The sequence below is a fragment of the Xenopus tropicalis genome, chromosome 3, assembly GCF_000004195.4.
Source record: "Xenopus tropicalis strain Nigerian chromosome 3, UCB_Xtro_10.0, whole genome shotgun sequence".
Taxonomy (NCBI): Eukaryota; Metazoa; Chordata; class Amphibia; order Anura; family Pipidae; genus Xenopus; species Xenopus tropicalis.
The window spans coordinates 126,600,397-126,614,230 of record NC_030679.2 but is presented as its reverse complement, the minus strand read 5'-3'; the positions used below and the strand labels follow the sequence as shown (position 1 = coordinate 126,614,230).

Here is a 13,834-nt window from a genome sequence, read left to right as displayed (position 1 = left end):
AAAATATATCTTCAGAAGAAGTGAGTGCAGTCTTCACGAGGCAGCATAGCCTGAGTCTGGCAGAAGGTTCTACAAACCTTTAAACCTAGACCATACATTTCTATTTCACTCTTTCATGTGTCGCAGTGTTGCTTGTGTTGTATTATCTCTATTGCCTTATTTTATGGTTGCTCCTATTGTATATTCCATTAACTTACACAGTGGGTATCAATTCCAGGGAGCAATTCTTCCCACAATGGTTAATTTACACTGTTGACATTCTGAATAACATACTAATAGGGATTGATTATACTCTGGTATGCTGAAAACTATGTTGTTGAACTGCATTTCATTTTCATATAGAGAGTAAATTGTGCATTTACTATATATATTGCATGTATTTTTTTGTTAACAATACCCCAACCACCTAAATCATTCTCATTTGTCCCTAATCTTTATTCTTTGCTTCTTCTGGTTCCAGGGGAGCCCGAGTTCCGCTACACGGCAGGCCTTCATGGTAACGAGGTTCTAGGTCGAGAGATGCTTCTTCTCCTCATGCAGTTCATATGCAAGGAATTTCGGGATGGGAACCCTCGCATCACAAGCTTGGTCCGGGATACCAGAATACATCTTGTCCCCTCACTAAATCCAGATGGATATGAGATTGCAAGTCAGATGGTAGGGAAATATAATTAGAAAAATGTCTTTCAGCCCAAAAGCAGAGCCCTAATGAAAAATCTGATTAACATATTATATTTTGGAAAAGTTTATTGTGCGTCTTTTATCTCTCAAAGCAGTATTTCTGTTATGTTTTACAGCTGAGAGTTTAGCTATCTTAATAGCAGAATCTTTAGACCCAAAAATGCCTTCTTTTGTGTTTTTGGGCCTACATCAGCTCCACTGCACGTGCCTGTACTCAAGCAGAAGTTGTACTTTTAAGTGCAGATCAATGGAACCGGGGAAGGGAATGGATTTGCTCTCTCAGCCTCAAAAAAAACACAGCCTAAGAGCAGTGGAGTCAATGCTGTGTGCCCTCAGCCTTAGGGTGGCCATACATCCGCTTGTTCAGCGAGGTTTGGCTGATCTTCTCCTGATATTCCTACCTCAGGCGAAAAAGGGTGAATAACAATGACAGGTATAGGAGCTGTCAGACCAAGGACTGCATCAATGAGCTGATGTGGTCCCCAATCCGACGGAAAAATCAAACCTGCTTGATCAACACCCAGGCCCGGATTTGTGGAGAGGCCACAAAGGCCCGGGCCTAGGGCGGCAGAAGTTTAGGGGCGGCATGCCGCCCCGCCGCAAGAACATTTTTTAATTTTACTCCCATACGGAGCAGTCGGGACCTCTCCCCACTGCTCCGTATGGGAGTTAAAAAGAGCGTTCGCGCATGCGCAATGGGGAGCTGGCGCTTTGCGCATGCGCATTGGGGGCGCGTTCGCGCATGCGCACCGGGGTGCGAGTTCGCGCATGCGCATGGGGGACTCCCACAGGGGCGGCCTCGGGGCGCACCGGAGAGAAATCCGGCCCTGTCAACACCTGCTCAATTTTCGGCTAGATATTGATTGGGGAGGCCCATCGGGGGTCCCTTACATGGGCAGACAAGCTGCCAAATCAATCTGTAGGACTCAAATCAGCAGCTTACATCACCCTGTGTATGGCCACCTTAATACCACACAAGACACATTGCTCCCAGATCCAACCTGAACCTTTTGTATAGCAGAGCCATTATCAGGAATAATTAGCAGACTAATAGAGATAAGAAAACTTTGGTGAACTATTTAAGAGTAATATTTTGAAACTGGAAACTTTGGGCTAATAGTATTATTTGTTGTTTCAGGGCTCGGAGTTAGGGAACTGGGCTTTGGGTCACTGGACAGAAGAAGGCTATGATATATTCACCAATTTCCCAGACTTGAACACAGTGCTCTGGGGAGCAGAAGAAAGAAAGTGGGTCCCACACCGCGTGCCCAACCACCATCTACCTATTCCTGACAGTTTCATGGCAGAAGATGCTACGGTGAGTCAGGTTTGAAAGGGAAACTAAGGTCCAGAACATTGTAATCAGGGAAATACCATTAATATTTGGTTGTGGTGCCAAAGTCATGATTTTGTTTTGATTAGCAATTCACTCTGACACAACACCAGAGCAGGAGTGGATCGGGGCTCATAGAAAACTCAAAATGAACTCTGCTCCTCAGCTAAAGCCAGCTATACACGTTCAGATTTTAGTCTTTGTCCAACAAACGTTCAGATATCGATTGTGCGATCTAAAATTAGTTCTGTACATTAAATAATTGCCAGACAACAATACGAAAGTGACTTTCCGGAAATGTATTGTTGGTGCCCCAAGGATATCGTCAGATACACAATACATGCACAGATTTTATTGTTATCTGACCAAAACCTGTCTGATTGACTAAATGACCGATATCCATAGTCATCTGGACGATTTTGGAGGTCCAAAAAGTTTTGTACGATTATATTGGTGTGTGTATGGCCAGCTTAAAGGAACAGTAACACCAAAAAATTAAAGAGTTTTAAAGTAAAAGAAATATAATGTACTGTTGCCCTGCACTGGTTAATGTTGTGTGCATGGGCGTCCACAGAAGGGGGCAAGAGGGGGCACTTGCCCCCCCCTGGAAAAGTAGCAAAAAAAAAAAAAAACCTTACTCCGTTTCTGTCCCCTCAAGCCCGTTTTGCTGTGCTCCGATTGGATCTTTCTTCTTGTGGATTCTCCATTCAGAGCACAGCTTCCTTGACAGACAGTAAAATTGACCAATCAGAGCACAGATGCACACAGGGATCGGGAGATTTTGCAAACTGGAAACAGAAATGAAGACTGAAAAGAAGAATCTGCAGCTGTAACTTTACCTAAGAACCAACTCTCAACTTTTGCTGCAGATTTCATCCCACAGGTACTATACACAGGTACTATACACACAGGTACTATACACAGGCACTATACACAGGTACTATACACAGGTACTATACCCAGGCACTATATACACAGGTACTATACACAGGTACTATACACAGGTACTATACGCAGGTACTATACGCAGGTACTATACGCAGGTACTATACGCAGGGACTATACGCAGGTACTATACCCAGGTACTATACCCAGGTACTATACACAGGCACTATACACACAGGTACTATACACAGGCACTATACACAGGTACTATACACACAGGTACTATACACAGGCACTATACACAGGTACTATACACACAGGTACTATACACAGGCACTATACACAGGTACTATACGCAGGTACTATACACAGGTACTATACCCAGGCACTATACACAGGCACTATACACAGGTACTATACCCAGGTACTATACACAGGCACTATACACAGGCACTATACACAGGTACTATACCCAGGCACTATACACAGGCACTATACACAGTTACTATACGCAGGTACTATACAGTTCTAAAGAATCACTAACTGACATTAAATTGTTTTTTGCCTGACCTGACATCTATAATAATTTATAATCTATCCCCTACCCTAACAGATGGAGGGTAAGTTAACTCTTTCCCTCTGAAAAAGCTCATTGTGTGTTTGTATATTTGTTGTTGTTTTTTGCACTTACTATTTTTTTTTTTCTTTTGGTCATTGTTTTGTTCATTTATAGTAAGTTACAGTGGGGCCAATGTTGTGTATCAGTGCCAGTGTTATAGTGCCAGGGCCTGAATATCTGCCCTCCGTACCCACTGCTTCTCACTGTATATAATGTGCTGGGTTTGTAAATACGGACTGCGTCTCACTGCATATAATGGGGAGTCAGTACCCACTGCCTTTCTTGCTATAAAACTAACATAAACACATCTAAAAGGGTGGTTCACTTTTAAGTTAACCTTTAGTATGTTATAAAATGGCCTATTCCTAGCAACTTTGCAATTGGTCTTCCTAATTAATTTTTTTGAATAATTTGCCTTTCTCTTCTGCCTCTATACAGATTTCAAATGGGGGCCAAGAAATATTGCTCTGTGAGGCTACAATTTTATTATTATTATAATTTTGTATTACTTATTTTTCCAAGTAGGCCCCTTAACTATTCATATTCCCATCTCTTGTTTAAACCACTACCTGGTTGCTAGGGTAAATAAGACCCTAGCAACCAGATAGCTGCTGAAATACCAAATGGAGAGCTGCTGAACAAAAAGCTAAATAACTGAAAAACCATTAAAAATAAAAGTGAATGCGAACTAGCCCTTAAAGCTAACTGATCCCAAACACAAATGTTTGCAGATCCCCTAACAGAAGTGCGCGTATGAATACTTTTACATACTAAACATTTTAGGGTAAAAAAAAAAAGCACCCCCACCCGCACTTTTGTTTAGTATCCCTGGGAGTCAGTGGGAACGGCAAGAGGTAGTTGGGAGGTTAACTTTTTACACCAGAAGCGAATCCACTAAGTGTCACATTAGCTGTAGGTCAGTCTGTGTATGGGCCATCTTTAGCCTCCCCTAGTATCATCCTGCAAAAAAAAATATATATATATTTATATATATATTTGTCTGTTGCAGGATGATGCTAGCTTACTTGCCCCCCCTTGGAAAATTTTCTGCGGACGCCCATGGTTGTGTGTTTGCTACAGTAACACTACTATAATTTATATAATAAGCTGCTGTGTAGCCATGGGGGCAGCCATTCAAACGCCACTATGGTTTATATAAAGAATGCAGCTATGTAGCCATGGAGGCATCCATTCAAAGGAGAAAAGGCACAGGTTACATAGCAGATAACAGATAAGCTCTGTAGAATACAATAGTGTTTTATCTGTTATCTGCTATGTGCCTGTGCCTTTTCTCCTTTGAACGGCTGCCTCCATGGCTACATAGCTGCATTCTTTATATAAACCATAGTGGTGTTTCAGAGGCAAACACACCAGTACCATCGCAGGGCAGCAGTACATTATATTGGAATTTCTTTTATACACTTGAATTTTTTGGTGTTACTGTTCCTTTAAAGGAGAACTAAGCCCTAAAGATGAATATGGATAGAAATGCCATATTTTATAAAAAAAAAACCTGACTGCACTAGCCAAAAGTTTCAGCATCTCTATAGCAGTAATGATATAGTTCTTTACAGTTGTCACAGGAGCTTCTCATCTTGGATTCTGTTAGAGCTGTCTGGGACAGTGCAGGCTCAGTGGGCTCTGGGCAGCTGTTGAGAAGCTGAGCTTAGGGGTCGTTGCAAATTATCAAGCATGAAACAGGGTTGGCCTGTCATATAAACTGCTGCTACAGGGCTGATTATTAAATTCTGATGCTAATTGTACTAGTTTCAGAGCTGCCATGTTATGTGAATCCAAATGATATACTAATCAGCCATATATTGTGACATTTATATTCTATATATACAGTATATAGTGAGTGGGGCCCTAAGCTCAGGTAAGTGATAGCAGCACAGAGTTTGGGCAGGGAATCAACAGAAAAGAAGATGGGGGGCTACTGGGTCATCTTTGGGGGCACAGATCTTCCCTGCTAAAGGGCTGGGGTTGCCTTGAGCTGGTGAAAAAGACAAAACATAACATACAAGATTTCTATTTCTTTAGTTCTCCCTTAAGGAATGAGAATACTAAACACCAAGGGGCATATTTATTATGCTGTGTAAAAAAACGGCGAGAAAAATCAGCACACATTGGCATGTAAAAAACGCCAAAAAACTGCATCTTTTACTCGTTTTTTTCTTCTGCAGGAACTTATGTCAAATCTGACGTTCAGACACCGATCTTCTCCGTTTATTTAACACAGCTTTTTATGCCATTTTTTCGGCAAATTAGTTTTACCCAACATAATAAATATGCCCCCAATTATGCAGATAGGGGTTATTTTAATGGTATAAAGCTCTGGGGGGGGGGGGGGGGAATTGTTATACAAGGTGTTTGCGTATTCATATTATTCCCATGTCTTTCTTTCCACACTCCAAAAAACTGAGTTTATTTGGATCCTCTTGAAATTGACTCCAGTGTAGATGTCTTTTGTGACAGGGACCTTAGATTGTAAGGAACTGATGTGAATGATAACCATTCTCTGTAAAGTGCTGCCCAACCAACAGGACACTGCTATATTAGAATAACAAGATGGCTTTGCTTTTGCCTTTCATCCCTAGGTTGCTATGGAGACCAAAGCCATCATAGCTTGGATGGAGAAAATCCCATTTGTGCTGGGTGCCAACTTACAGGGAGGGGAAAAGCTAATATCTTACCCATATGACATGGCACGGCCAGTTAAAGAGGAGGCACCTCCAGAAAGGCCACAATATCAACGGTACCATCAGGAAGAGGAGGAGGAAGAAGAAGATCAGTTTGTGGAGGTTGAAGCTGAGGATGAAGAAGGGGTGTCCCGGACTCCTGATCATTCCATCTTCCGATGGCTTGCCATTTCCTATTCCTCAGCACACCTTACCATGGGGGAGACAGCTCGTGGAAGCTGCCACGCTGATGACTTCACTAAGGGAATGGGCATTGCCAATGGGGCAAAATGGAGGCCACAATCTGGCAGTAAGCAAACTATTGATTCTAAACTACAGTAAAACAAAGTGCCACATTATCCAACTGCAGAAACCAAAAGCTGCCAAACATTTGGCCACTCAGAAAAATCTTTTCCCAAATTATACATGTTTTTCTGTGTTCTTCATTTGGGGGGAAAAATGTGTTTTCAGGCAATTTACCATTAAGCTGAGACATTCCCATTAGGGATGTACCAAACCCATAATTTTTGGACTCCTATTAATGACAAATCTCCCATAAAAGATATGGCTGAATACTGAACCAAATCCAAACCCTAATTTGGGTATTTGAGAAAAGGAAAACAACTGCATCAATTGTGAGCAAACAAATGAAACATTTAAATGTTCAGCGCTTTAAAGTCACATGACCTTAAGGGTTATGGTTGAATTTGGCTGCCTTACATGGGTTACAGCCATGGGGCAACTTCTCGCAAAGTCATTTGGGTCATTTTGATAATGTACTCTGTACCCTTGGGCCCCTATATTTGTTCTGCCTTTTGCCCCTCATTGAACTACAATGTGCAAAAATAGTTCAAGACCTAAATTATTTTGGGTTCAGCTGTGGAGTCTACTCCTGTGGGTCCAGATCCACAGGGCAATTAATCAAGGGAGGCATTCGGTTGCACCATGTAGCAAACAATTGTGGGTATAGAGCCTAAATAGGATGTGGGAGTCTGAAATAAAGTGTAGAATAGAGGGGACCCCTCTGTGCCCCACTGAACTAACTCGTAACGTATAGTTTGCACCAGTGACAGAAACAAAGGGAAAGAACAAACCTTTTTGTACTGTAAATGATATTTAAGGTTGGTTCTGCTCCAGACAGTGCTGCAGAAGTGGAAAATGTGGATCAACCCCTGGAGTCAGTCATTTAGAGGAGAATGTAATAATAGATTTAACATATGTTTCACTGTTTCCATACATTATCATTTTGATTTATTTGTGAATAGCACCAATATGGTCTAGGGTTATATACAATTCTACAAACACATTATTTGTAGGTATTATTATGTTCATTCATAGCATCAGTAAATAAGATTCACTTTTACTGGCAAAGTTTCCCAGAATCCCACCAAAGCTGGTCTTCTCTGGTCTAGAGCAGTGCTCAAACAACTGAGCCTTAATGAATGACTTCAATATCTATCCCATCCTCATATTTCACTATAGCTCTGTCATACAGTTATTACAGTCGAATAAAAACACCTCACATTTTCTCAGTTTACAAACCCAAAAAACTAAAAAAAAAAAAATTGAGTTTGGAAAATATGGCTTGGCTTTGCCTGGTACAAATCCCATTGGCTTCTATTGAAGCTCACAAGCTTTTAGATGGCAAAATGTTACATTTGGGTTTTCAGGTTTTTTTTGTACTTAATAAATACCAGACATTCGAGTTTTTGAAAATTAACTTGAATTTTAGAGCAAAAAAACTCAAACGTTCATAAATCACCCCCTTACTGTTCTTCAATATATTTTTGCTTTAGGTACAGATTTAATGATTTTACATTTTTGACACAGCCCTGCTAATGTTCCCTTCTAATTGAAGAAAGCAAAAAAACCCTGTCTGCTGGGAGCCCTTTTTAAACCAACATATAGTGGGCTGGGCTGGGGGCTTAGCCATTTTTTGTGATGGTGTCTCTTTAAAGGAACATGGCTCCGCAGAGGAGGGCTTTTGGCCTCAGTTAGCTGAAGTCTATATTCCAGAAACTGGCATTTCATATATTAGCCCTACAGTCTGGCTGGAATTACACCCCAAGGTTTTTGTACCCCCCCAATCGTATTGTTGATGAATGAAAGAGTATTGTACATCAGAGACCTTATCCGCACACCCTAGTACTCCAAAATTATATGCCCGGTGCACACTGCTGGAGGGATCGGCACCCTCCAAAACCAGTACAACCACAAAAAAAAAAGCAAATGGCACTCAGGGCTATAAACAAGGGAAAAACCCTTAGAATTTTATTGCGGAGGTGCAACGTTTCGGGGCGACGTGACCCCTTTATCAAGCATACAAATCAGTGAAGGCAGGTGCAATTTATACATATGCAGTGACCACTCCCCCAAGTTAATTGGTAATTAAATAAGCACTATAACATAGTATAAAAACAGTGTTTCTTATACAATATACATTCAGCAATGGTTAATTCATCACATAAAGTGCAACGTGTATGTTAAATCCATATTATTACGTTAATACATATTTTTACTAAACAATTCATTTCTGTGTGTTCTAGTCCAGTGTTATAGCCGAAATAGCAACAATATATCCCAGTAGGAAGCCCTTAAGAAGATAAAATACAAAGTATCAAAAATCTGAGTCCACTATGTATCAATTAAAAACAAGTAGCAAAATCATAACAGTACAAATCAGAGGAACGGCATATCTTACCCCAACATGAAGGAGAAGAATATCTATCCCTGATGTATTCAGTTAACATTTATCTATAAAAACAAAGTTGAGAGAACATATAATATTTATAAAAAACAGGCCATGTTAAACTCATCATTTAACCCCTTAGGATGGCGAGATTGTAAAAGCCAAATCCAATAACATTCTCTCTGAGATAACAGCTTCTTTTTGTCCTGGCCCTGTCTAACATGTATTTTTTCTAGAATCTGCCACCTGACTTGTGCCACCTGGTGGCCATGTGTAAAGAAATGTTTAGCCAATAAAGTTTCCTTCTTTTTTTCTTTCTCCTTACTTTTATCAGTATATAATACTTTCTGGATAGACTGAGGAGGAGGTTTATAGTTCCTAATGGTGGATTTATGTTCGTTAAGTCTTATTTTAATAGGCCTCGACGTCTGACCTACATAGGCCAATCCACATGGGCATTTGACACAATATATGACGTCTTTACTATCACACGTATAGAAGCCGCCCAATTCATGTCTAGTGCCATTTTGTGGATGTGTAACAGCAGATCCGGCAATAATACCGTTGCAATGGCCACAATTCCTACATGGAAAGGTACCCTTTGTTACGGTAGTTGTAGTACCTTGATTTGGACTTGACCGATATTTTATCAATTCCCCTATATTTTTTCCTCGCCTGTATGAAAAGATTGGAGGTAATTTAAACAAATGGCCATACTTTGGGTCAGTGGCCAAAATACCCCAATGTTTTAGGATAATATTCCGTCGAATTTTAGCATTAATATCATATGATGTAATAAAGGGTATACGCTTAACTTTATCAGTTGTTTTACTTTTAATTTTCAAAGCCTCATTACGTGGAATTAACCCAACCTCACTTTTTACCTCCCTTAATCTTGATTGACAGTACCCTTTTTCCACAAATTTTTCCATCATTTTTAAAGATTCATCCTCATACACTTCCGCGGTTGATGCAATGCGCTTTATACGCATAAATTGGCTTTTAGGGAGCCCCCTAAATAGCCCTTGAGGATGAAAACTCGTAGGCCGTAATAAATTATTTTTATCTGTAGGTTTCCTATAAACTGAGGTAACAAAATTAGAGTTAATCACTCTTACCAATACATCCAAAAAATGTATCTCGGTTGACCCAATCTCTAAAGTAAATTTTATAGTAGTGTGAACATTGTTTAAATAAATCAAAAATTCGTTCAATAGGTCTGTAGTCCCTGTCCAAAGGAAAAAAGTATCGTCCATATAACGCATGTAGCTATGTATAAATGGCTGATATGATGCATTAGAGAAAATATAGGTTTTTTCAAAATTATCCATAAAGATATTGGCATAGGCAGGTGCCATATTAGCACCCATGGCACAGCCTTGTAGTTGTAAAAAATATTCATCATTAAATCTAAAGTAATTACGTGTCAGAACCATCTCTAATAAATCACATAAAAAATTTACTTTATACATTTGCAAATTGGCTTTTGTTAAGTAGTGTCGTATACACTCTATCCCCTCCATATGTGGAATAGAGGTAAATAGGTCTTTAACATCCAGTGAGCAGAGTACAAACTCTCCTTCAGGGATATTAACATTATTTAATCTATTCAAGAAATCAGTAGTATCCTTTAAAGAAGGTTCTAAATCAGGTAACAATTCCTGTAAGTGCATGTCAATTAATATAGCAGGCGGTTGCCATAGTGAACCAACATTGGACACAATTGGTCTGCCTGGCGGGTTATCTAAGCTTTTATGAATTTTAGGTAAAAAATAAATATTAGGTACCTTAGGATACTGTAAATAAATTAGTTGGTAAAGTTCTTCCGTAATAACTCCCTCCATAACTGCAGCATTAAGAAAGATATTCAATTCATTTTTAAACTTAAAAGTTGGATCACCATTTAATCTACGGTAATGTGACTGATTTCCCAACTGGCGTAAAGCCTCCCCTTCATAGTCATTTTTGTTTAGAACTACCGTACCCCCGCCTTTATCTGCTTTCATAATAATGATAGATGCATTATGTTGTAATGATTTAATAGCCTGTCTTTCTGCATGGGAAACATTTGAAGCATTCCTAAACGCATATAGATCCTTATTAACTAGCGATTTATTTACCTCAAGCATAACTACCGCTTCAAATGTATCTATTGCTGTAAAGGTACCTGGGGGGACAAATGAACTTTTTTTACCCAACTTATTTTTTAAGGAAACAACAAAATTATCAGTTTTAGCCATATTATCCTTCATAGCAAAATGTGCTTTCAATTTAAGTGACCGAATAAACTTATACATATCTATAGAGAAGGAGAACGGTTCAGACATACATGTAGGCACAAAATTCAGTCCTTTATCCAGTACAGAAAGTTCCTCATTGGTAAGTTCATATGTAGATAGATTTATAACAGCCGTTACCTGCGATACCGGCGTGTTCCCCGGCGACTCGCTACTGGTGTTGGCATTGGCAGCCTTTCTCCCGTGTCCCCTCCGTGTCTTACGCTTCCTCCGCGTTTTCCCACTCCTATTATTGCCGGATCTGCTGTTACACATCCACAAAATGGCACTAGACATGAATTGGGCGGCTTCTATACGTGTGATAGTAAAGACGTCATATATTGTGTCAAATGCCCATGTGGATTGGCCTATGTAGGTCAGACGTCGAGGCCTATTAAAATAAGACTTAACGAACATAAATCCACCATTAGGAACTATAAACCTCCTCCTCAGTCTATCCAGAAAGTATTATATACTGATAAAAGTAAGGAGAAAGAAAAAAAGAAGGAAACTTTATTGGCTAAACATTTCTTTACACATGGCCACCAGGTGGCACAAGTCAGGTGGCAGATTCTAGAAAAAATACATGTTAGACAGGGCCAGGACAAAAAGAAGCTGTTATCTCAGAGAGAATGTTATTGGATTTGGCTTTTACAATCTCGCCATCCTAAGGGGTTAAATGATGAGTTTAACATGGCCTGTTTTTTATAAATATTATATGTTCTCTCAACTTTGTTTTTATAGATAAATGTTAACTGAATACATCAGGGATAGATATTCTTCTCCTTCATGTTGGGGTAAGATATGCCGTTCCTCTGATTTGTACTGTTATGATTTTGCTACTTGTTTTTAATTGATACATAGTGGACTCAGATTTTTGATACTTTGTATTTTATCTTCTTAAGGGCTTCCTACTGGGATATATTGTTGCTATTTCGGCTATAACACTGGACTAGAACACACAGAAATGAATTGTTTAGTAAAAATATGTATTAACGTAATAATATGGATTTAACATACACGTTGCACTTTATGTGATGAATTAACCATTGCTGAATGTATATTGTATAAGAAACACTGTTTTTATGTTATAGTGCTTATTTAATTACCAATTAACTTGGGGGAGTGGTCACTGCATATGTATAAATTGCACCTGCCTTCACTGATTTGTATGCTTGATAAAGGGGTCACGTCGCCCCGAAACGTTGCACCTCCGCAATAAAATTCTAAGGGTTTTTCCCTTGTTTATAGCCCTGAGTGCCATTTGCTTTTTTTTTTGTGATGAATGAAAGAGATCATTTTAGTTCTAAACATATACATATGAAATTCTCCTGAAACCTTACCCATATCCTCACCTGTACTTTCAGCTATGAACGATTTCAGTTACCTGCACACCAACTGCCTGGAAATGTCTATATACCTGGGCTGTGACAAGTACCCACACGAGACGGAGCTGGCTGAGGAGTGGGAGAATAACAAGGAGTCTCTTCTTTCCTTCATGGAGCAGGTAACTGCTTAGTGGGCTCTTGATGGACACTGTCAGCAAGGAATTGCTCCTTGATTGTGTTTAGAATGGCACAATAAGTGCTCATTATGAGTCCATTATCTAGAACTGACATCGTAAAGCAACACCCTATTGCTTGCCAAGAGAGAAGCAGCAGGAAATACTATTGGTTATATATCACCATCCTTTTCCATAGTTTTGCACAGTAAGGGGATACAGACATAACTGAAGCAGTTACACATTGTTCCATTCACATTGTATTTAAAGACATAGGGGTCAGCCCTTCTTGCAAGAAGTTGCAGTCCATGCAGGACATTCTGGTCTATCTAGCCTGCAGTAGTAGTCATGGATCAATAAGCCTATAAAATGCAAAAGGAATACAACCAGCAAACAAGAAACATACAACTGGCAGTTGGTTTAATACACTTTTTTACCCTTACAGGTACACCGTGGCATTAAAGGGATTGTGACTGACAGAGAAGGAGAGCCAATAGCAAATGCCACCATCTCCATAGGCGAGATCAACCATGATATAAAGACAGGTAATGGCCGGGGATTCATAGGTCTGGGAAAAGTAGTGCAGTGCTGACAATTAAAAAGACTGGGGCCTGTACATGCATTTATCACACAACAAAAAATCTTTTACCTGGAAAGTTATTTTGCAATCACTAGTTACCACAACAGACGCTAAAGGGGTAAGGGCATTTACCATCAACTAATGGGGCTTGTGCCTATAGGCATGCCACTATACTTACACTGTGCTCTGATTTGCCAGTTGTACCTTGATGGGAGTAGTGATGTGAATAAGCCCTGGACCTGCCTTGAAAAGACACTATAAACAAGGGTCTCTGTGTGTTAAGGCTATAGGCGCTTCCATTTCTACCATCTACATCCCATTCATAGAGAGTTTTTGATTCTCCACACACTACATATTAACTGAAATGCACCTTGTGCCTGGATTAAGAAATGGGTGCTAGTGTTAGTAGCATTGGGAGCAAAGTCTTCAGTACCTGTAACTGCATTGGAATGTTGCATTTTAGGTATAATAATATATATATAGTAGGCAAAGTTTGCTCCAGGTCTCTCAACTCACAGCCAGTATGTGTTACTAGGTCTGGTGCAACTTATTCTTCTTGCCACAGCCAGACAATCCTGTACAGCAAGCATAA

The 13,834-nt window shown here is 39.8% G+C and overlaps 1 protein-coding gene across 1 annotated transcript in view; it reads left to right on the top strand.

The window, feature by feature from the left end:
* Nucleotides 1-13,834, top strand: part of aebp1 (AE binding protein 1) — a 41,959-nt gene that overhangs the window by 27,071 nt on the left and 1,054 nt on the right. Inside the window, exons 17-21 of the mRNA XM_031899290.1 lie at nt 461-657; nt 1,820-1,999; nt 6,116-6,506; nt 12,529-12,668; nt 13,108-13,207. Of these exons, the coding sequence (XP_031755150.1) occupies nt 461-657; nt 1,820-1,999; nt 6,116-6,506; nt 12,529-12,668; nt 13,108-13,207 (1,008 nt within the window). The remainder of the gene's footprint in view (nt 1-460; nt 658-1,819; nt 2,000-6,115; nt 6,507-12,528; nt 12,669-13,107; nt 13,208-13,834) is intronic.